This window comes from Citrus sinensis, chromosome 3 (assembly GCF_022201045.2).
Source record: "Citrus sinensis cultivar Valencia sweet orange chromosome 3, DVS_A1.0, whole genome shotgun sequence".
Taxonomy (NCBI): Eukaryota; Viridiplantae; Streptophyta; class Magnoliopsida; order Sapindales; family Rutaceae; genus Citrus; species Citrus sinensis.
The window spans coordinates 979,082-1,003,753 of NC_068558.1; the positions used below are offsets into that span (position 1 = coordinate 979,082).

At 32.7% G+C, this 24,672-nt stretch overlaps 2 protein-coding genes across 3 annotated transcripts; one reads left to right on the forward strand and one right to left on the reverse strand.

Moving 5' to 3' along the window:
* Nucleotides 1–10,742: 10,742 nt before the first annotated feature.
* On the reverse strand, nt 10,743–14,440 carry LOC102612566 (uncharacterized). Of its 2 annotated transcripts, XR_370454.4 has the most exons (6): nt 14,174–14,439; nt 13,950–14,066; nt 13,409–13,859; nt 12,807–12,934; nt 11,150–11,670; nt 10,743–10,984 (listed from the first exon to the last, which is right to left on the reverse strand). XR_370454.4 is itself a non-coding variant. In XM_006476330.4 (5 exons), the coding sequence occupies exons 2-5, from the start codon at nt 14,022–14,024 to the stop codon at nt 11,206–11,208; spliced, it is 1,119 nt and encodes a 372-aa protein (XP_006476393.2). In that variant the 5' UTR covers nt 14,025–14,066; nt 14,174–14,440; the 3' UTR covers nt 10,743–11,205. The 2 variants fall into 2 exon arrangements, 1 of the variants encoding a protein (XP_006476393.2); XM_006476330.4 differs by having other exon boundaries at nt 10,743–11,670; nt 14,174–14,440.
* An 8,243-nt stretch (nt 14,441–22,683) lies between these two features.
* LOC102612965 (ethylene-responsive transcription factor ERF061) lies at nt 22,684–24,238 on the forward strand. The gene has a single exon (XM_006476331.4). The coding sequence runs from the start codon at nt 23,029–23,031 to the stop codon at nt 23,965–23,967; it is 939 nt and encodes a 312-aa protein (XP_006476394.2). The 5' UTR covers nt 22,684–23,028; the 3' UTR covers nt 23,968–24,238.
* The last annotated feature ends 434 nt before the right edge of the window (nt 24,239–24,672 follow it).

The following is a 24,672-nucleotide window of genomic DNA, read 5'->3' on the forward strand; positions in this document are numbered from 1 at the left end:
GTTTCATTATTCTCCCGTATAACAGAGTACCATTAACCTCAGCATACTAAAACAATGGGACTACTTTTCCAACTCAAGTTTTTCCCCCACGCTTTATTGCCCTTGCATGGCTGTCCCTTTAATACTGTGAAACTGAATACATAATTATTAATTACTTCTCAGAGTCCCGTCTAACTTCCGGCCGATTCACTTGCCCTTTTTTTTAATTCAATAAAATGACAGTTGGTAGTAAAAATTTAGAGTTACATGCAAGGAGGTGAAAAATGCAAATTTGAAAGGAGGCAAAGAAACGTGGTCCTGTAATTTACACCTGCTATCTGAAACAAAATCGCTGAAGATGGACCTGCAACCAGGATTTGAAAACCCAACAACCAAGCAAACAACGCTAGGGCACCATTTCATTTTATACTTGAAATTATTATTACTAAAAAGTCCACCGACAGTATCCGGTGAAACTTGGACATACGGTTATTTACTCTTAAACGTCATATTAAAATAGTATTTTTGTAATATCCACGAAATAATGTCTAATTAAGCTATATTTATTTATATAAAAAGAGAGAGAGAGAGAGAGAGGGAGAAAAAGACAAAGTAAGCTGTGGTCAAAAAGAGAGGTCCATGTCAGAGCGCTTTATTCCCAACCGCAATCAACGGTTTCCGCCGAAAAAATAAATAAAAATTAAAACAAAATTTATAATCTCGATAAAGGAAAACAAGGATCTTGACACGTATTGCAAGTCAAAAAGACAAAGCTCCGCAACGACCGGATAGCTCCGGTTTTGTTACGGCCATGGCAGCACTTCCCACCACTGCAGCCACCGGCTGTCGGGGGTTACTTTGACGGCCCCACATTCTAACATTATCAGACAAAACCTATGTTCGCCGGTAAATTACCAAAATATTGCGCTTACATTGTCGTCCTACTACTTCAGCCATTGGGCATAAATGTACACCGCTAATAGGACCACTTATTTATTAATTAGATCAAGTTTGTATTATTTTTATTATGGCGCTGAATATAATTTGAGTATATATATATATATATATATACATATATAATTTTTTTAACCACAATTGGAGGAAATTTTTTGGAATCACAGAAGGGAAATCGCGCCCAAAATCTTCGACGTTGTTGCGCGTGTGGCCACATAGACTACTACTACTCGAGTGACAATGCAACAAAATAATTGAACCATAATGAAAATGTGGTAGGTGCATTCTTGCAAAATGAGACTTTAAATAGCCCACCAATGAGAAAGTTTAAAATGTGAGTAATGTTAAATATCTCGATATTTAAATTTTAAAATTAGATATCAATTGATGTGATATTTATTTATTACATGATAAGTAGTTAAGTAATTTATAAATTATAAAATATATTATCTAATAAATAAGTGACACGTAACATTAAAATTTAAATATTTACATCCTAATATTATTATTAAAGTATTCCTTACTTTCCATAAGTGGAGCAATTGCTGTTGGTTGTGACCTTAACGCTGTCCCCTAAATTCATGCCAACTTTCCTTCTTTTACTTTATTATGGGTTTGGTTCCCTTTGAAATCCGGTGGCATTCCCACTAGATCACGGAAAATCAAGGGAGAAAAAAGAAAAGAAAAGAAAAAGAGTACCCTTAAAAAGGCATAGAGATATTCAAATTCAAACCAAAGTCGGTTCACATTTGTAATGGATCTACTACGGAAGCTAACTGGTTTGGTGTCGGTCAAGAAATCAAATTTCATTATTTGGCTAAATTAGCTGTTAAAGTTAGATTAATTTGCACTCAAAACAGCTGCTTCCCTAACTAAATATATGTGCACGTAGCGGCGCCGCTGCCAAATTTGTTAGTATTAGTTAGATTTTTCAACTTGCGGGTCTCATATGGTAAGTGTTTTAAGTACATTAGCCGCTGACATTGTAGCCTTGAACTTTCAGTGTTAGTTGCTTTACCATTAATAATAAATGGGGAATATCTTGTAATTTGGGAACAGATTTGAAATTTGAATCTGTTTGAAAATATTTTTCTTCATTTTTTTTTCTTTTTACTTGGCAATGAAGCTAAATTAAGTCTCTTAGTGCAAAGTTAACATATATTAGTGGAAGAGCACTGACAATTTACAACTCAGCAGAACATGCTCAAGTGAAACAAGGGATATTTGGAAGTGAGAGTAATTGGGAATTAGGAACGTGTAGTTTAGAGATAAAATGTGTTTCATATCTTTTTAGCAAGGATCTCTCTCTGACTCCTTTAGAAGATCTAACATCCTTCATGGCTTAAAAATCTATAAAGCAGAGATGCTAATCCTTCACGGGAAGATGCGACCATAATTAATCAGAAATGTGAATGGAATACAAGATAAAAAGCTTTTATTTTGCCTGCATGGTTGTGGCTTATGACTTACAATATTTTTTGATGCAGGATAGTGCATGGGATAAGCATAGTATTTTTTTAAGGAGTCATAACTCGAGCTTTAGGTATCGTTTAAGTGTAAAATATAATGTTTCGAATTTTGTAAGGAGACGAATCAAATGACCACTTTGTCTGTTTTGTCATTTTAAGATATTCTATAACTTTCAAAAATTTAATTTTGGGTGTCATTTGCTTTATTATGCTAATTTTAACTAAGATAATTTTATTATAAAATAATATTTCAAATTTGTTTGTTTTGATATATTCGCGATACTTAAAATTGGTATAAAAGAACCTAAAATCCTAATTTTGTTCATTTAAACTAGTTAATAACATTTTAATTATTTTAAAAAAACTTTATTTCTTTATCTTTTATCGATCTTTGCCTTCATCGTCGTCATTCTTCTAAATCTTTAATTTGTTCGTGCGGTTGTGAATCCACAGAAACGTGCTTCTCACATATTGTATCAAAAGGCTAGGTTAGTGAAGATTTTGTGTGCAAATCTAGTGAATCCTTCGATAAAGGCTCGTCATTTGTTTTCTTGCAAGTGTTATTTTGTTCTTGTATGATCATACGTCGAATTTCAAATGATCATTTTTTAAAAGGCTAGGCGCTAGCTAATTGCCAGCGGACTCTGCATAATCATACCACAGGTCCATAGGCAACAGGTTTAGGCATGTAACTAAAACCCGCATGCACGGGGACAGGAGTGAGGGGACCCTTTACTTTTTCATTTGTTAAGGCCATTAGCGCGTGGTTACATTAGGCTATAGCCTGCCCATAGGACTCCTGCGGCCGCTCCAACCAAAAAGTGTGAATTGCTCAGTGCTCTCCATGCGTTGCAAATTAGAAAGGGAAAATATCCACCGTCCACCTATTTTTTACACATTTTTTAAAAATACACAATTCCTTCATTTTTTGGCTGGAATCCACCAAAAGTTATATTTTTTTTCACTTTTCCACTTCCGTTTGGAATCCGTTAAGAAAACTAACGGAAACTTTAAAAAATGACCATTTTACCCCCAAAATGAAAATTACAATTTCACCTTAAAAATTACAAAAAATAATTAGATTAAATCTAATTATTTTCCCCATCGGTCAATAAATAAATTAATTCCATAACCATCAAATGTATGTTTTTTTTTAATATATCTGTAATTAGAATGCTAAATTATAACAGTAGTATTAAAAATAGCCCAATCTCACAAATCATCAATTGAATTTAAGATAAGTAGAGTTTTATTATTAATTGAGTTATAATCTCTAGTAGTTAAGATTTTTTTGTACTTCATTAAAGTACCAATAATGATATTCATCATTAAATCTTATTATTTTTGGTATTTTTTAAGGTGAAATTGTAATTTTCGTTTTGGAGGTAAAATAATCATTTTATTAAGTTTCCGTTAGTTTTCTTAACGGATTCCAAACGGAAGTGGAAAAGTGAAAAAAAATGTAATTTTAGGTGGATTCCAGCTAAAAAAATAAAGGAATTGTGTATTTTTGAAAAAGGTGTAAAAAATAGGTGGACGGTGGATATTTTTCCAATTAGAAATTTAGAACGAAGAAATTGACTTTTGAGCCCATCATCACACGTGCAAATAAATAAAACTTTTGCGAAAGCACATGACCCTAACTAAATTAAACAGATCTCAAACTCAAACGATATAATATGCATGTTCCCTTATTGAACCCATTGAAATTGATAGAAATGGAGAAGCTTCAATGCTCTGAAGCGACCCCTTCTCCTCCCTATCCCTCCGAAACTGTAAGGACCTGAAACCAAACAAATGTTTCCACCACATAGGTCGATAACATTTTCTTGGCCCCACGTTGGTCCCCTCAAAAGTCCTTGAAAGACATTAGTAATTCTCAATTTGTATCTTCCTTTACAATTTTAAATAATTAAATGTACATTTTAAAACGTACTGAATTATGGTAAAAGCACAGGGCATGATTGATTAAGTACCGTAATTAGTATTTGGTGCATATAAATAATGTATGGATTGAGATTCAATACTGAATTTATTTTTTATTAAGTAAAAAATTAATAGTCAAAATTTATTTTTTATTTTTTATCTAATAATTATTAATTCAATATTCAATAAATACCCAGCACATCTGTAAACCCTTGTCCATAATGTGTGCATTTTGAAGGCGCAAATCAAGGCATTAAGGTGATTCAATCACGGAGAAACCGAAGTGTGGTGATGGTGGGCCAGATCCTTTTCTTTTTTTTTTTTCAAATCTCAATGGACGACTTTGATTTGTTATTTCAAAAATTGACAGCTTGTAGCCTTCACGAGGGGCAAAAGTGTGTTTTTCCTTTTCCCTTTTTTTCATTTTTAATGCGTCCACTACCACAGTGATTCATATTATATATATATATAGAGAGAGAGACACACACACACACAGATGATATGAAAATTTTCAATTTAGAATTTTAAAATACGTAAAAATACGTAAAAATTTTAAAATCTTATGATTTAAATAATATTTTAATTTCATAATACTTTAAAACTGTGTGGTTTTAAAAATTTTTAGACTTACCTATATTTTAAAATTTCAAATTAAAAAATTATTATATGTGATATATGTGTGTGTCTATACATACATACATGCATGCATGTATTTATATGTATACATACAAAATATCAAATAGATGCTTCATTATTGCAATACTTTTACATAGGAAAAAAATATTATTCATTTTCTTAATTTTCCATTGGATTATAATTTAATTGGCTACAATTTTGCAAAAGCAAGCTACTTCTGTAAGAATTGTGATCTTTGTTGGCTGTACTCCCATTAGCAGAACAAGCGCTTAATAAACTAATTACAAAATTACTAAAAGTTAAAAGACAATTGACAAAAAGATGAACTCACCGGGCATAAGGACTTATCATACTTATATAAATTTAAGTCGCTCTCTTTACCTCGTCATTAACGACATAATTCAATAATTCCTTTGATGAAAAAGCTGTCGAACTCAATCCCTTCGTCTGAAATATTTAAACTGTTCCACCATCATATTCCAAATATTAAGATTTAGTTCTAATATGACATGTTGAGAAAGGGCCTAGGATGTCAATATATATCTTCAACTAGCTAATATGGTCAATAGTCACAATCATAAACCACCATTATAGTTGTTATTGTATTTTGAAAAACAAAAAAAAAAAAGGATTCCAATCATTATGTTTTTTATTTAGGATATATGGTGGACTGATTGATGAATCACTACCCTCAAAATTAAGCATAACTATAAGGGTAGTGGTTTGAGTTCCCATGGACTCAACCTCCCACAATTAATTATAATTGTGTGAAGTTGATTTATAAGTCTTTTTTTCTTGTGAAAAGCGAGTGGAGTAGAGACATTCTCGTCTGTGAGGGTTATTTGACTGGATATATACTTCATATTTGATTGTAAATATTAGTGTAATAATCTGTTATAATAACAGTTGTAAATTTAATGTAATAATGTAAGTTTTAGTTATATATATGATTGTAAATATCAGTGTAATGATCTATTGTAATAACAACTATAAATATTTATATAATGCAATAATCTAATGTGTAATCAATATTAAAAAATAATAATTTAGGGTATATATTTATGTTAAGCCTTTAATTTAACTTGATGCGCCAGTCAACACATGAAACAAATGCATGAGTTTAGATTGAATCAACTCGAAATCATTTAACCCTTTGTGTCATTTTCATGTTTGTCAATGGCTAATGTCACTTGCACCGTACAGATTTTTATTATTTGCTAACTCTTTTCAGTGATAACGATTTTTGTTTTGGCCATCTGAACGACAGGTAAAATTTGAATTCAAACAAATTAATCAATGAAAAAACCTCAAAGACGATCCGTATTGCTTCATTTGTAGTTCTTTAATTTTGCTACTTTTTCATTGCCCTACCATCCATTATGCATGAACCGTGATCGACCCTTACTTTAAAGATTTGCTCATTTCTGGCAAACAAAAGACATCATATAATTACAAATATATTTAGAGACATGAAAAATTATTACATGTGAATGCTCGTATTCTTTAAAATTTAAAACGAATTACTCACTAGCAATGAGTTAAAAAATAATAAATAAATAAACTTTAATTCATCCATCAATATTTCCATTCATAATTCCTTTTTACATGCTTTATGATTTATATTCTCTTAATTCATTTATTTCATATTCCATTAGTAATAGCTAAAGCGGACTACATCACCGGTTATTAGGTCAAAAAAAGTTTTAAAGACATCCTACTTGTACATGGTTTCATAGACCCCCACAATATGAACACAATGTCCCAAAATTTGTATTTGTTTAGGAACGAAAATGAATGTACGATGAAGAGGAAATGTAAAAAAATTGGTAGATAAGAGAAATTTAAATTCTGAATAGTGAAAATTTTATTTAAAAAGTTTGAATGAATAACACTAGTATTTTGTGCCCCTTTTATACTAACTTAAATATCGTGAAATTATCAAAATAGACAAAATCAAAATATTATTTTATAATAAGATTCTTCTAATGTAAATAAGAAAAATAAAATAAATTGACCAAATATAATATTTAAAAAATGAAGATAAAAGGAAAATAAGAAAATAATTAAAAATTAAAAAACGACCATCAAAAAAATAAAATTTTCGATTTAACCACGGAAAAAAAATATAGGATGAGCTATTTTAGATTTAGATAGAGAAATTGATTTGAAGTAAATGTACTTTTTTGATCTCGGTAGATGCGAATAATTTGAAGTGATCAGTTCCAGATTCAAAAATCAAATTTGAGGATTGACAGTACCAACTGCAATTCTGCAAATTGATATTTTGGGCCCCAATCAATTTAAGAGCTTATTTGTTGTGTTATCTTGATTCAAAGTATTTTTTAAGCTCCACGAATGAATATTATTTGTCTAAGATTATTGCAAAAAGAACATGCACAGTGAACGTTCTTTTATTATAAATATTTGGGCACCAATATTTCATTTTTCTATAATAAAAGGAAAAAATGACGTGTTGTCAATTTGGCACATAAAAAAACTCATTTTTACTGACTTTTTTTTTTAATAATACTACACTTATTACAATATTGGAATATAAAATTTACATTGCAATTGAAGTGATGATTAATTAATATAACATTATTAGAGTTCACATTATGTTAAATAAAAATTTATGTTATTATTTCCCTCTATCAGATAAATTAGATCAGAGGCATTCCAAAGTGTTTTAGTTAAAATATTTATGGAAAATACAAGAAGGGGTAGACTTCGAAGATGTGGTACACGTGGCAGCAAAAGAAAGTCGTCGGACATCTTAAACAATGATTAAGATTCTTTTTTGATCTGATCATATCATGAGTAAATAATTTAATCACTGATTAGTTGTTAATAAAAAAATTAAATTTTATTCATACATTATCTCTAAAAGACATATGATAAAAAATTGGAGCCGGCTAAGTTACGTTAAACGTAACTTACGCCAGTCACAGCAACAATGACAAGTCCCATCACTAATACTATTGCTGTATCTGGCGTAAATTACGTGTTTAACGTAACTTAGCTAAAGCCTAAAAAATTATTAAAAACTTAATAATGCTAAGATCTTATTCACTTAAACGGAAGAAGAGATTTGTTACGGCAAACCGACAAAATGAACTCGAGAATAAGAAAAGAATGTTATGCACTGCAGATCTGAGCCGTCGAAAGCCTCCGCAAATCACGTTGAATGGGACCCAGAAAGCAATTCGCCGAAGCTCAAATCGCAATTAACGGTGATTCTTGTGGCCCTGGAATTCCGGAGTCATAAAGACATGTGTCACGGTGAGGAGAGGCATCAAGTACCGGCCATGTGAGTGCACGTGCAATCTGACACTCCAACAGGGCCCACCACGTGATGGTTCTTACGCTTGAAAACGCAGCACTGAAAGGCACGTGCTTCGCCAAGGTGGTCCAATTGATAGAGGCTACGTGGTGGCGAATGACGTTACTCCTCACATGCTATTAACCACCGTTTTATTGGCTGTATGCTTCAAAATAGAAAAATATTTATAAATAAGTTTGATGAATGAATAATAGAATTGGTGAAGGGGACGTGATGATCAGGTATATACGAGACATAATGTTTGCAATTTGTTTCGTTTACAATAAATAAATAAAAATATAACAAAAATCAATTAAATATACGAAAGTTCAACAAATTTCTCCGTGATATAAAATAAAGATAAATTATTTTTAATATGCAGTGATCAATCCTAAATTTCAACTGGGCATTATAGCTCACCTCAATAAACTATGATCATAGATTATCAATTTTTCACCTATTGAAATCAACATATATACGATTTACCTATTATTTTTTATAATACTAAAAAACTTTATTGACACAAAAACAATAGGATAAATGAAACATTTAATTGATAATTTATTTTAGGAATATAAAATATATATTTATTATAGTAAAACTAGGAGCGGGTAAATTTTAGTTTGGATCGGATTTGGATCAAGTCAATTGGGCTTTAGGTTGAAAAAAAAAAAGAAAAGAAAAAAAGGTAATTTGAACTTGTAATCTGATTCGAATATAGTTTTGAACATATCAAATATTCAAATAGAGTTCAAATTAGATCGGATTGTGATTATATGTAGATCCATCGGGTTCGATTTGAAATTCAATTAGGATGGATTTAGATAATATTTGTATTGGGGTAATTTTGAGCATTTTTTTCTTACAAATAATATTAGTTATTAGAAAATTGTTTTAATGTAACTATCTCATTTTAGTCTTTTTTTTAATCAATTTTTAATTAAAAAAATTAAAATTACTACTACGAAATTAAATGAATAAAAATTAAAATAAACTACTACTATCGGGTCGGATTGGGTTATTTACCTGCCCTTAATATATCTAAAGTACTTTTTAAAATTGTATAAACCCAATCAAATTTTCGGATTCAATTAGGAACCTTATCCAATCACAATTCAATTGAGTAAGCCAAAAATCTCACTTGATTAATTACAGCATTCTTTCGCTTTTGAGATGGGGTTGGGTTATTTACCTACCCCAAGAAAAATGTTTTAAAAATAACAAGAAAAATATCTTATTGTTAATTTTTTATTCACATTGGAATGTATATTTCTTATTTTTGTACTTAAATTACTATTTTCAAAAAAAGAATTCTTTCTCTTTTTGGTGCATAAGGCAAAAGCTTTTCGCAACATTTAATTATTTTATTCTTGTCTTCTTCCTTTTTTGGGTAATACTATTTGCACATGACAATGCACACAAAGTTATATATGATCATTAAAGACAAAAAAAAATTCATAACAATACAAACTCACTTAGCTTTTAATTTTATCTTCACGGACAAGTGTCCTAATTGTGTTTATCATGTGTAATTATGTATCTATGAATGTGATGCTCAAATAACATTGTTCTTTTTTCTCAGTAGGGACTAGGGAGGTACCTTATTTTACCCAAAGTGCAAATCTCTGGGTCCATTGGGAACGAGAAAGGCATGCAATATTTGGGAATTTAACATAAAACTAAAATTATTCTGATTAATCAAATATTCAATATTTAATTTATCAATAAGATATATGTAAATTACAGTAAAATCTTTACAAAATAATATTGTTGGGACTAAGAAAAAATAGTATTTTAACGAAGTTATTTATTTATCAATAAATTAATAAATTATTAATTTAATAGTAAATGAATATTTATTAATTACTTGTGTCATCTAATATTCCTTTATCTAAATAATGACAATAATCAATTAAGGTCAGTTTACTAACTTATAACAATTCATTTTGATTCTCACAGTTAAAGTAAACGATTTATTTTAATTTTCATTTCTCATTCCGATTACTGATTAGTAAACGCACCATAAGAAGTACGATTGGCGGTCTTTAATTTTTTAACATAGACATGCTAAGTCTAGCTAACCAGTAGAAATCTAAACAATCTTAACAAATACTAACTTCAATTTAATTATGTAATATATGACTACAACTATTAATCCTGCGATATATTTGATTATTAATGAAAAAAAAAGGTTTCAAGATAAAGATATTAAATGGACGTTGAGAGTGAAATCTTTTATTCAATTTTAATGATTGTCCTTCATAGTAAATTTTCTTGTGAGTATTTTAGGGCTATAATTTTCTATTAAGTGAGTTTTAGACAGTATTATTTTGAATTCAAATAGCATCACCCTTAATATTTAATGCTGTGGTTTAATATTTACAATTAAATTAAAACAACAAAGTTCCTAGTGTGAGCTAATGAAGTGAACTCCAGTGTTCGCAAACTGTTAAGCACTCGCAAATGCAAATTCAATTTTGATTTTTGCAGGTATTTTATTCTCAGAGACTGATTGATTTGGTACAAAATACAAAGCTTAGACATGACAATTGACATGAGGCATACAATATGTATCACATTCCCATAATGCACTATCAAGCCCATAATTTTATCAAAAAACATTCTGTAGTTCAGACGGTGCTCTTCAGTTTCACTAGGTGCTTACGCAGCATATGAGCAAACCTCTTCCATTTTCTGCAATCTGCATCGTAGCCAAAACAAACAGAAGACAGCAATTAACAAACCAATGAATTTCAGCTATATTCAATTGCTTGTATATAGCACAATTCCAGGCAATCTTTGTAACGCACTCATACACATTCTGACATACTAGAAGTTGTCCCCAGGACAAAAATATTTAACCCACCTCTGACTGGATAAGGAATGAATCATTAGGCTACTCCCTGTCTTTTTCTGAGGTTTTTAATCCTTCCAGCCCTCCTTGCTCAACCGCCTTGAGGCAAGGCCTTTAGACGAGAGGCTTGGAGTAACTGGTAGTGACGGTGTCTTCGGTGCCTCCTCATCGTCCCAATTATCATCCCAACTGTTATCCCATCCATGATTATTATCCGATTCTGAATTTCCCAGGCTGGCAACAGGCACCTCCATATCCAGTCTTTGATATTTAGATTTGCCACTGGAAAGTTGCCTACACCGCAAGCTGACACACAAACAACCTGATGCCAGTATGAGTAGTGCTGCGAAGGTTATGACTGGGACGGTAGGTTTTTTAGACAAGAATTTGAAGTATGTGGATTTAAGAGAGTTATCGAAGTCTTCTCCAGAATTATGTGCCATTAAATCCTTGAAATCAAGTCTGCAATTTCCATTTCCAGCCTTTATAGTGATCAAATTGACAGTTCCTTTCCTTCTGATAGAAACCCTAAGCTGCATAATAACAAACATCAAAATCACTGTCCACTCTTTGCACTGCATTTCTACCATGCTTTCTAGGAATGATGTTTACTACAAGAAAAATAATAAAATGGGCATAATCGCAGGTCAACTCTTATTTAACTTTGACCAACGAATGACAGCAACTAAGATTTATAACAAAGAACTACTTGCATTAAAGATGCAAACATCTCATAAATCACAGTGAAATTTTCATTCTAAGTTTTGGTATGGGTTAGGCTATTTTAACTAAAATTTTTTACTTCAAAATTCAACACAAATTTTGAGCCATTGACCATATGCAATGGTAGATTTTCAAAGTTAAGAGCAGCATTTAATGATGTCTAATCATCCACCACCAATTGCAAGGAATCAATGGTTCAAAATCTGTGTCAAAATTCTAAGTTAAAATAGCCCAAGCAGGTGATTAATATTCACAGGAAATCTAGAACATCTCAAATCCACCAAACGATGCTCATTTCATTTCCTTTTGTCGCATCCACTGGCAGGTGACAACACCTGCTCCAGATTCCCAACCCGATTTACTGTCCCTCACTTCAGAGATACAAAAACAAACATAGAATGTTTTAAAATCAAATGCATACAAATTTTAAGTTTAATTGCCGTTCTTTCCCTTCATAAAAGATTTTCAAACAGACCTGGTCATCCCTGTACCTTCCATGTTTCCTATTCAAAAGTTTCAGAGAATGGTGACGAAACTTGTTAATAGGATTAGAAGCTAAATTAAGCTACAAACTTCATTGAAATTTTTAGTTTTACAATGCCAGTATGCAGTAGGAAAAGGAAAAATTGTTGAATCGGAATATTATGGTGCGTTTAAGAGTGAGGTGTTGTAACTTTTAAGCTGCAGCTGCTGTGGAATAAAAGCCATTGATGCAGAGTAAAAGCCTTAGTTTTTAAACAGCTAAGCTGTCAAAGTCCAGCTGTAAGGTATAACCAAACACCTTGGAAGCTGGGCTTTGGCAGCCAGCTGTCTCACATCACTCCCAAACGCACTCTTAGTCCAGATAATAGCAAGTAAGATGAACAAACAATGAGACTAGTGAATTCTCAAATACAACCACTTCTGAGATGTTTTCAAATAACCATGAGCTTTTGTTTACAAATACCTCATTGCCTTCGTTCTCTCGCAGTTGAACTTTTGTTTTCTCTAGTCGAACATAATCAGGAGCAGAAATTCTAACAGTGAGTGGGCCCTTAACTTTATTCTGAATTAAAAGTGATAGATCTGGAGAGTCTGGAAAATTGCAATGGGAACTCAAATACGAACCAAATCACAATAATATATAGAGGAAAACAATTATCAAACTACGGATGGACAATACATTGTTGCAAAGCCCCTCTTTCAAGCAGAAGCAACCCTCTTAGAATGCACTACTAACATAAAAGTTCATGAACTAGTATGACAAGAATGTAAATTTCACAAGCTTTGAATTCAACCTGCACTTATTATTTAAGAAGATATTCTTCAATTTAACTACAAATAATTACTACTAACACTCATTAAAAACATTTCTCAATAAACAAAAATTCTAGACAAATAGAATTTTAGCAGAAGAGTAAATAAATCAAGATATAGTTCATCAAGCCTACTTCATGCGCATAAATTTTTTACCATAATAGCAGATCACATCAAAAAGGCAATAATACTTGAAACAATTAGCTATAAATTGTTAAAAGTAGAATGCATCTAATTGAAGCGAATGCTTACCGTTTCCTGGAACTCTCAAACAAGCAACAAACTGCATTTTCTCATCCATGCACTTATTAGAAGAATGACATTCTTCAACCCGAGTTCCCTCCTTCCTTGATTTGCCTGAATCTTCATCAGGATCCCCTTCTTTGGAAGCATCCTTCGATTTCACCTCATCACTCAAATTATCCTTTCTGTCACTCAACTCCTTTTGACCTTTTGGAACCGAATTACCCTTTTGAACATTTTTAGCATTTTTTGAACCCAGTGGATGAAATGTATTGTTTTTATCTACACGATTCTTATCATCAGTTCCCTCAACTGATTTGTTCACTTGATCTCCTCTGTTCCCATTCACATTTTTCGTTTGAGAAGAATTTGTTACTAAATTTGACCCACCGGTTGTGTCATTTGAACTTCTAGAGCCATTTAAATTCGGATCTAATCCAGAACTTGCACTGAAATTTGTCTACAAAAGAATATGTACAGTTACAAACTCTATTGATTTAATTATCAATGTAATGAATTTAAAATAAGTTACTTTTGCTTCAAGATTTACCTTATCAGCAGCAGAGGAACCATTAACAAGCAGTACTAGGAAGAAAGCCAACAAGAAAATGGAAGTTGCTTTCATGTTTTTTAAAGTAAGCCCAATTCTTTGTGCTACAGAGGATACCTAAATACAGAAATAAATTGGAATCAGAAACTTGAATTAGAAGAGAGTTTGATTGTATGAAACAACTGGGCATTTGGCAAAGATTGAACATTAGAGCTACGACTGACCTGATGTACGAAGTTCTTACTGCGCGCGTGTCTGGCTTGATCTTGCTCGTACACATCGCCGTACGGATTCTACTTCTCATCAGAATTGAGTTCAGCTGGAGTTTGAAAGTTGACTCAAGTTAACCAAATCTTTTTTGCTTTATATCCGTTCATTCGGAGCAAGAAGAAAGTACAAAAATCCCCCGTCCTTAAAGCAGCGCTTTCGTTATAATTGTAGTATTGTAGTGTGCAAAAAGCATACGGTTAACGCTGAACTATGGTTGGTTACATTTTAAAATTCTGTGTGTCATTTTAGTTGATTTTATTAGTTAAATGAACTAGCACACATCTTCGCCGTGCAATTGACATCATACTTGGAGGCCTGGCAACTGAGCGCGTTGTTTGTTGGGCTAAACCAACCCAAGATAATTTCGGCACGTTAGCAAAAGTTAACAAGCCCAACTATTCATTAAAGCCCACAAAGCGAAAATACATAAGTCTGTAGATGCTAACTTATTCTTGACTTCTTGTCAAAGAATTCGGGTGGGTGAGGCTGAAGCGAGGCCTATCCATTCAGAAACATCCAAATCTGACGTGCTTGTTTTTAACTTAACGACTTAATTGATTTTATTTCAGTCACTTGAGTTATGAAACACCTATTTAGAATTCAAATTGCACTAAAATATTTAATAAACACTAAATATTGTAATTTAAAAATTAAGTTAATTTGATTTTATATTTGTTTGATGAAAAATTTTCTACATCTTTATTGATTTTGCCAAAATTATTATTTAAAACTATATTTATTACACATATTATTAACTTATTTTAAAATTTTAATTATTAATTTATTAAGTTAGTTTTTTCACTTTTTACTTAATCTAAAAAATTTTGATAACGGTATTTTCTAAAACATTCATATCCAATTAATTTATTCTCATCTTGATCTAAATAAAATTTACTAATTAGCATTATTGTTCATCTCTATAACTTACAATAATGAAGTAAATGATTATTATTATATTTATCTTTTTATATTCTTCAAATTAGTATTATTTATCTTTACAACTTTTTATAAATATTTTTCATGTAATACATTATAAACTACAATATAATTGATTAATATATTCTAATTTACAATATTAAAGTGTGATGTCCGCTTTTACATGAATTAGGTTATGATAAATAAGAAGTTCGATGAGATATTTATTACTTATTTAACATTTAAAATTTGTAAGGTACAAATATAAAAGTATTTGGTTTTCGAACTTTTCAAGTTTAAAAAATAAATAACTTAATACTTATTATAAGAGATTCGTACAAAAAAAAAAAGATACATTATTCAAATTAGATATTTAATTCTATTTAAAATTCTGATTAATTCAAGTATGTTCATATTTAAAAAGAAAAACGTAAACTTATTATGGGCTGAGTATTTAACCCGAAAATCTATAACATAACTTTTGCACCAATAACGCAAGTACTTAGCATGGAGAATGCATTTATGGCTCTTTTTATCATTCATCCCGACCTTATTACCATATTAGGAAATAAAATTATAAACGGACACAGGGGGAAGAAGATAGTGACATAATAATATAATCCTGACTACAGAAGGTTACTTTGTTATAAATTAAAGCTTCATTTGGTTTGAATAACCAAGCATATAGGCTGTGGGGGCTCACAACAGCTAAAGCTACAGTAGCTCTCAAGTCTCAATACAAGACGTGTGTAAACTCAGCTAGGTTTATAATTATTTTTTGTTGCTGTCTAATTTTTTTGTCCAAATATCTCTATTAGGAACGACAGTCAACTTTTTTGAAAAAATATTACATACTACTCAATTTACAAATAGCAAAGCCTATAGAAATATACGCATAATCAAAATCTAAAGTACATAACTGAATACCAACATAGAAAATCAAAGAAAATAACTCTCATAACTATTAGAAGGCCTCTAATCCTCCACCTTAGAGTTAAGGGGGGTGATGCCACCAATCCCCTTGGAATGAACGCACAAATCTTTCATTTTAAGCTGCCACATCAAGTCATGCGTGTAGCTACTTCCTTGCTCATTTCAAAAATAATTTCACCATCCCTTAGGACTTAGAAAAACAAATGACATACAACATTATCTCTTATATCCCCAAATAATTAAAAAAAAAAAACCCTTTAAAAAAAAGATAGATAGAGAGACTAAGTATGTCAAATTTTAAAACGTTACATTAGAAATCTACCTATATATTAGGGTACACATGAGGGTTTGATACTCATTTTCCCTTTAAGAATAAACACCCAAAACATTAAGATTTGCACTAATGCATAGAATTTTATGGATGACTGCATAACAAACTGATAACGAATATAACCAAGTTTATTAGTTCGGATAAAGCTCATGCCCCATGAGATTTGACTATATATAGATTATAAAAGTTGAAGATGTGGTTATCAGACTAATTGTAATGGGAACATCAAGCCTCAATGATGTGAAAAATTAGCACTATCCCTGAAATAGATGAGCTCCACAAACTCACCTACCTGCGCGTCGGTGACGCAAGTCGGCCACATGGGCACAAGTCAACTTACCCAATTCTGAGGTTACAATAAGTATACTACTACTAACACACTGTCCAAGTCCAACTAATTTTTGCTTAACCAAGAATTTTTAATTTCACAATCAGAAGAAGAAAGTTGTTATATCTGAATTAATAATTGTGTGTCAATTACGGCTTTTTGACGACCAAAGGTAATCCAATTGTCAAACCGACCTGGTCCACCGTGCTTCTTCGTCTTGATTATTAAAACATTTTCAAATATTCTCGGCGGACCATTACAGCTCATTGAATTAGCTGAAACCACACTGTTGTGACACAACCCCACTTCTGTGTAATGCAGAAACAATTGGATTTCCCCAATAGTGTGAGACTGTAAGTGTTACATCTTGGTTGGGACAATTTTCAGACTTAAACTTGGCTCCTAGCTAGCATTTTGTGTTTTAATTCTTCAAACCTACATCGAAGCTTGTAGGTAAGTATCGATATTAGTATTAAAAACGAGTTTTTACGGACTTCTTCACATGAATATGGACTGAGACGTAACCCATAGACGAACGAGTGGCAAAAAGGAAGCCAACAAATTGTAATTGAAATAAAGTTAATTTGGAAATGGAGAAATTGAATTTTGACTTCAGTTCTAATACCATTCTAGAGAAAACACTTAAAAAGTGATAGATGGTAGCTCAACAATCGTAATCTTATCTTTATCGAATTGTAAGTTAAGTCACGGGTGTAGCTTAGAATGATGAGTTGTTTTGTTATCTCCAATCTCAAAATCACATCGTGCGTGAGATGATCATATAGCAATTATAAGACGATGCATAGTCTCGAATGCAGGAGAAGGAGGCATACAAAAGAAAATCACATCAGGATTTCGATAAGAGGGGACCATTGCTAGAAAAAAGACAACATTTACATGAAAATTTTTCTTCAACGCTAACTCAATTATTTTATGACATTTAAAGTTGAAGACAGCAGAGACATAAGTCTCATCAATCTTGGCTAGCTAGCTAGAGGAGAAGCCAAAGCATATTCTGTGGTGTTCATAAACGGTGTGTATGCACATGGATCAATTACCAGCAGTCAAAGAGGCGGTGATCTCACACACAGAGCCCCAAAACCCATTATTGACTTCTTTCAGCTCATAAAAATTCAATTTTGTGTACGTATTGGACCTGCATGACTCTCACACACCTTCTATTATCTTTTGATCATAGCTTGAGCTCATTATAAGTAATGTATGGAACAGTTAAACATTATCAACCTCGCTTTTTTATTGAAGATATCTCAAGTCTTTAAATTCTTTTAAATTGATCTTGACTTTCCAAGTCTTGATTCTTGTTTCCCATAAAATTCTGATTTATGTTTACAACAAAATCTAAGAGTTGTGACGAAGAAACATAGATTTTTAATAGAAAGTGAAGAACGTTGTACTAGTAAACAGTTCTGCACGAGATTGTAGATAAGTCTATCAATATAACCATAAAATTATAAAACCCAATATAATTGCTATCTACCTAATTTATGCTTTTTAATGGAGAAATTTTGACTAATTTGATAAGCTGCATCGTTTAGGTTTTGTTTCAATCTCAAAAGATGTACGTCTCTATTTAACTTCTTCACAAATTTGGAATCATATTGTCCTTTTCCTGTGCAATCACAATGAAATGTTCTTAATTTCCACGACTAACTTAAAACGGCAATTCATCTTCGAGATGCACTGCATACAATTCCATGTTTTTGCTTTTTTGTTCTATATATGTATGATCAAATGAACATGGACGTGGCAGAACCTGAGAATCAGACGAATCATGGGAACCTCTCAAAAGTAAATTTTGTCACGATTTCAGACCAGCCACGTGGCTCAGATCCGTTGATCGTGTAAAATAAGAGACCCTAATCATGTATGAAACTGTGTCCAGTAACATCACTCCCATACGGCATCAATACGCTGATGAATGGACCACTAAATACCTACTTTTTGATTGATGACTCACCAGTGGGTTACTCCTCCTCTAGATAGGGTGTAAATATAATATACATTTTTAATTCGTTACACATTAAACACTCTAAACCTACGTATAATCTTTGAATATCTATCACCCTAAGCACCCGATTTGTATCCTTTTAGTGCCGAAAAATGGGGGAAAAAAAAAAAGGTTATTGGACATGTTAGAGCTTGATGAGTAATGTTACAATTTACATGCATGCAGTTCTTTTTATTCCTACCATTTTATTAAGGTTTAAAAGTTGGGCTCGTTTGTTCCAATGGCAGGTAAATGATCTCTCTTTTGGTATTATATTGATGCTTGTTGATGTCACCATGACATCAATTATCATTGACTTGACGAGGGTGGTGGTTGAAGCGGTGTCGTATCAGTCGTTTCCAGTTGTTACGTAATCTCAAAAAATCTTCACCGAAAGGAAACTGATTCACGAGATTTTGGAAATTCTCGTTTCTTTTAGGAGTTGAATAGAGTGGAAAGTGACACGTGCATATGCTGGTAACTGGTGAACCTACAGTGGGGCTAACGTGTCGGCCTCAGGAGACGGGACCACCAAAGATAGTCGGCCTCCGCCTTTCTGTGACCATGCGACCAAGTCCATATACCGCCGAAACACAACTTTTTGACAAACTCAATTCCACAAATGCCCCTTAAGTCACCACTAAATTACTTCACTGACAGAGTTCTATGCATACATACATATACATAGAACTATGTATATATGTATGTATGTATGCATGTATGTATGTATCTTCCTTCGTTTCTTATTCTGAAATATAAAACAACCAGCAAGATCGCGAGCCTTATAACTCATAACATAATCATTGATGAAGATGCTGTCGTTTAGAAACTCGAAAAAAACTTAATAATTCGAAGTTTAAGCACATTACTGAGTACTGAAAACTTTCAATTTTAATGCATATATAGTTGGTCTAGAAAGCAACTTGGCTTAGGCCTGAGGGCAAACTTGGTATAACGTGCTAACATGGGCATGTAGATACATAATTGAATGGGGAATATAAATCCCATTTGAGTAGCATGAAAAGATTGGGAGAGTACCATCGAGGATTGACTTTTGAGGCGAAAAAGGTTAGGTTTTGTTCACATGCCCTTGCGGAGGAAACAAACAGTTCATTGGCTGTTAATCAAGTTCCAAGTTTGAACGAAGGTGGATGCATTGGCGTGGGGTGTCTCCTGTTTGATTAATTTCACGAGCTTTGTCTTCAAAAAGGCTAGGGTTGGCTGGCTGGGCTAAATGGCAGGACATGATACTGTCTATCTATCGCCTTTTCAATAGACACCTTTACGCCTTTAATGAACCTTTACCCAGAGATGGTCCCCATACCCATTTTGTTATTGGTAAGTTTGTTCCTGTTTTTGTAATTTTGTCAGGACCCCCTTTGAAGAAAAAGGTCTGTGCTCATCTCAAATCAGTGGTTGATTGCTGATGTATGCTTGCAAATTAGCTTGGCTCCTTGCTTTGTTCTCATCTTTTGGCTTGGCTTCAAAGTTGTAAATTCATACAACTGAATTGATGAACATTCATTAAAATCATTCAGTGCCCTTACTCTTTTGTCTGCAAATCAGATTCAGTTGCTTCTTTAGACTTCCGTATATGTGAGTCAGATGTGATCACTCATGAATGCAAACAAATAAAATCACAGATGCATAATCCCCATCACTTATCTCTTTTGGAGTTAGCGATTCAAAAAGTTCGCTCGTCCAAAACTGTGAAGGTTTATGGGCTTGTGATTCAACTTTTCTACAAGATCGGATAAATATTGGTGAAACGGTGATGGTTGAATAGTTTTAATTCTGTAGTAGGCTCATTGAAATTGTGGTCTTTGACATTACTCCAAAGTTTTATTACCCGCCTTTGTAGGCTTTCTCAATCAAGTTACGACTGCTATAGGTGCTCTGTCTGTTCCATTTCTATGATAAAATTTGATGTGCTTTTATAGTTAGAGCATCGCTAAAAAAGCTCTTCAAATAAAATTAGTATTTTGGGCTCTAAAAAATATTTTAATTAAAATTATTTAATTTTTTTTCAATATTATCAAGTATTTTTTTTTAATTTATATTTTATTACTTTTTTATTGGAAATAGAGGGAGAGAGAGAGAGAGAGAGAGAATTATTTTAATTACTATATATTTTTTCTTTTGACAAAATAGATATTTGATTAAAATAATGCTAGCTTATTTTTATTTGGAGAGACTTTTGGAGGACAATATTTTTTTTTCACTCTCTTATTTACAAACGAAAGCAAATAGATATTTCAAAAATAAAATTAGTAGAGTCTTTTGAAGATACTTTTAGTATCTGTTTAATATAGTTTATTTAATGGGTATAAATGTTTATTTAATTCCATAAGTTTATTTTAAACTTTTGATTGTAACTTATTTTCTTAAGTAGAGCTTTTAAAGACTAAATAAATTATTTTGTGTCGGCTAGTAAAACCTCAAATTTTGAATTTTGAGGATAGAGGTTGAAATTTTTTTTAAAATATTAAAGTAGTATACTTTAGTTATTTGATAATTTTTATTTTATTCATTTCATAGCATAACTTTTAAAACCTTGCCTATTATGATAATTACGATTTTTAATACAAAAATTTCATTAATAATTGAACAATTAATTTTTTTTTAATAAAAACTCTATTTATAAAAGTTTTACTAACAAAAATTGTATTTAAATAACTTATGTTTAAAAAATTATACCAAACACAACTTTAACCATTAAATTATGGCAACTGTCGCTGTTTTCAATTTTATTCATTAACTGCATGGATAATGATCTTCCTTTCGAATGCTATCGATTCCATCGCTGGACAGTTCAAAGAAATATGACTTTATTTAATTATTCCTTAACAATGACTATAATAATGACAAGAACTATTCACTATTATTAGTACTTGTTGGTAGGAATTCAAGTTTTCTTGTGTGGTCTGGGAGACCCGGCTCATTTTGAACCGATCCATTCACTCTGTGGCACTACAGACAGACATTTTAATTATAGTTGTGTAATTAGTAACCTGAGCTTTGTTTTCCGAATATTATCATTATTTTTATTGCATGATATCATCAAAGTAAAAATAAGGTTGGGTAAAATTGGAGCTTGAAGCTTAATTAAGCTAGCCAGCTAGCTGATGTATCTGAGCTTGAGGCTCGAGGTATGTGAACGAGAGAGATAGGGCTTGTGTGTGTGTGTGGAAGGGTCCTTTCCCATTGATGTCAAGCTGTACGAGTCTCTTGAATTAAACGCGTTGGAAGAGAAGTTATGATTTCTGTGAGGCTGGAAACCTAGAAGGTTGACTCCTTCGCCATGCAATTAATCCAAAAAGTAGCTTTTGAGCATTGTCTTGTATTCATTGCGGGCTGCGCCGAGTAAAATTTTTGTGACACCCAAATCGGTAACAAGATTTTTCATGGTAACAGATCCATCTCACGCAACTCTCTGATTGCTAGTGGGCTCGGGTAAATTTACAAGAACACCCTCCTCCAGACCAGTTGTCGTCATTATTTCTCTTCGATTATTGATTAGTAGATTAAATAAAAATATCCCTAAACCGGAAAAATTAATGATTTGAGGAACACCCAGGAAGTGTTCGAAAATTTTGAGTTGATTTTGACCTCGGAATTAAGTCGTTTCTTTTTTATTTTATTTTTTCACTCAGAACAGAACAGATTAGTTTTGAAAAGTTCGAGTCCGACAGATTAGAATTCACTCTTTATTCGAGACATCAATGCATCCGTTTTTGCTTAGTATTATTATTGGTGTGACGTCGCTCTTTAAAAAATTAATCTAGAGTTTGGTTCAATAACTAAGAGGGCAGCATGGTCATTAGACAGAGATGCCTTTTGGTGGTAACTTTTGCAAGAGTTCAAATTATCTTGGAGTGTAAAGCTATGAACAGAATGGAAGCGCATGGAAAGTGCTTTAATCTTCAGCTATAAATATACCAGTTGGACGAACCTTAGGGCTCAGCATAGTAACTTAAAATTCCTCCTCATTGTCAGAAGAAAGTCTGAATTTTCTCTCCTCCCAAACACACACAAAAGTATCGAATGCTTCCATCTCTCCATCTCCACTTTTCTCATAATATTTGCCTCTTAGTTCCCACATCAAATTGTCAGCTTTCCATGATTCTTCCCCCAACACTTTTTCATTTTTGAGCTAATACCCATTTCTAATTTTCTCGGAAATTTTTCTCAGTCTTAAAAGTTTTCATTTTTGATAGGAAAAGGGACATTTATTTCTTTTTGGTTCTGGTGCCCTGTTTCCTGCGCTCTATATTCGACCAGAATCTTAAAAGAAATGGAAGGATTTCAAGAAAATAATCAACCTTTTGCATTCAATGATGGTGCTGATATCCGATCGTCTCTATCGCAACTCATATTGACAGGAGGCACCAACACAATAGACTCAATTTTCTCTCGTTGTACACCAACATCTACCATGTCAAGCCCTGCTTTTGAGCCTTTAGGCTCTTCGGTTTATCTTCGCCAAAGAGACCTTCTTCAGAAATTTTCTGAAGAAAACAAAACGACCAACACGACGCTTGCCCGCAATTATTTAACCAACATCCCACTTCAAAATTGTGCTTACACTTCAAGCTCTACTTGTATAGCTCCACCAAAGAAGAAGCTTTACAGAGGAGTGAGGCAGAGACATTGGGGCAAATGGGTAGCTGAAATTAGACTGCCTCAGAATAGAATGAGAGTGTGGCTAGGCACTTATGATTCAGCTGAAGCAGCTGCTTATGCTTATGATCGTGCGGCTTATAAGCTTAGAGGGGAATATGCAAGATTGAATTTTCCTAACTTGAAGGATCCAAGCAAGTTAGGTTTTGGAGATTGTTCAAAACTGAATGCCTTGAAGAGTGCCGTTGACGCCAAGATTCAAGCAATATGTCAAAAGGTGAAAAGAGAGAGAGCTAAAAAGAGTGCCAAAAGAAGTTGTATCCTAAGTGATGGTGGGTCTAAAGTTGGTAGTGAGACTGAGAGTGAGAAAGTGGAGAAAGTTGTTGATTCTTGTTCATCATCTTCAACTATGTCGCCTTTGATTTTTGGGGATGGTGATTTGGTTTCACCAACTGTTTCCGAAGATGGGTTTTGGAAGGGGGAAAATTCTCAGACATCTGTTTCAACTGAGCATCCAATGACGACCACCGTGGAATCAGATTTTGAAGGCTGTTCGCTTGCAAGATTGCCATCTTATGACCCTGAGTTGATTTGGGAAGTTCTTGCCAATTAGGGAGAGGGTATTTTAAGTGTAAATGGTAGTATCGAAGACCAAATTATGCTGTCCTATTGTTCTTAGCGTGTTCGGATTTAGCTTAATTAGAGGATGTCATGATTAAGTTGGCCTTAGTGTTTTTGGTATTAAGGCACTGTAGTTGTAGCAGTTGTCATACTCAGAAACATGTTATCTGAGTAGAGCATCATCTGGCTCCTGAAGTGACAACATATAGTTGTTACTGATTGTTGTTCAACTTTCAGCTGTTAATGAATTTTACAATTTCCTCGTTCTTGTAGCAATCTAACGAATAATTTTCGAAAGCTATCGAATCTCTGTTTATTATGAAAAGTAAACTGAGCTGCGTATCAATAGTTGTTATCGATGAGATGACGGTGGAAGAAGAGGCAGAGGCTGTGGTCCTGGTGACCTCATCTTCTCGAAGAAAGATGGATAAAATGATGATGCCTCTTTCAGATTCAGCCAAATCGATGTTCAAGTATGACAACACAATCGATGCGGATCCATGCAGCATCGTCCGCTCTATACCAGTTAATTTTAGCTTGCTTTGCTTAATTGCTTTACCTCAGTCAATAAAACATGCTGATGCAAAACAGTATGTTTAGTAATTGTTTTAAAGAATAATATTTATTATTATTATTATGCCATCATGTTCGATACAACACTCGTACTCTCAGTTAAAGACTATTAGTTTTATGTTAC

What these genes read in the sequence shown, in the direction of transcription:
- LOC102612965 (XM_006476331.4), top strand. Translation starts at nt 23,029, where the DNA reads ATGGAAGGATTTCAAGAAAATAATCAACCTTTTGCATTCAATGATGGT.
- LOC102612566 (XM_006476330.4), bottom strand. Translation starts at nt 14,024, where the DNA reads ATGAAAGCAACTTCCATTTTCTTGTTGGCTTTCTTCCTAGTACTGCTT. An exon ending in GTTCCTCTGCTGCTGATAAG is followed by an intron (nt 13,860 to 13,949) that starts GTAAATCTTGAA and finishes ATTCTTTTGTAG; the next exon opens with ACAAATTTCAGTGCAAGTTC. An exon ending in TTTGAGAGTTCCAGGAAACG is followed by an intron (nt 12,935 to 13,408) that starts GTAAGCATTCGC and finishes GCAATTTTCCAG; the next exon opens with ACTCTCCAGATCTATCACTT.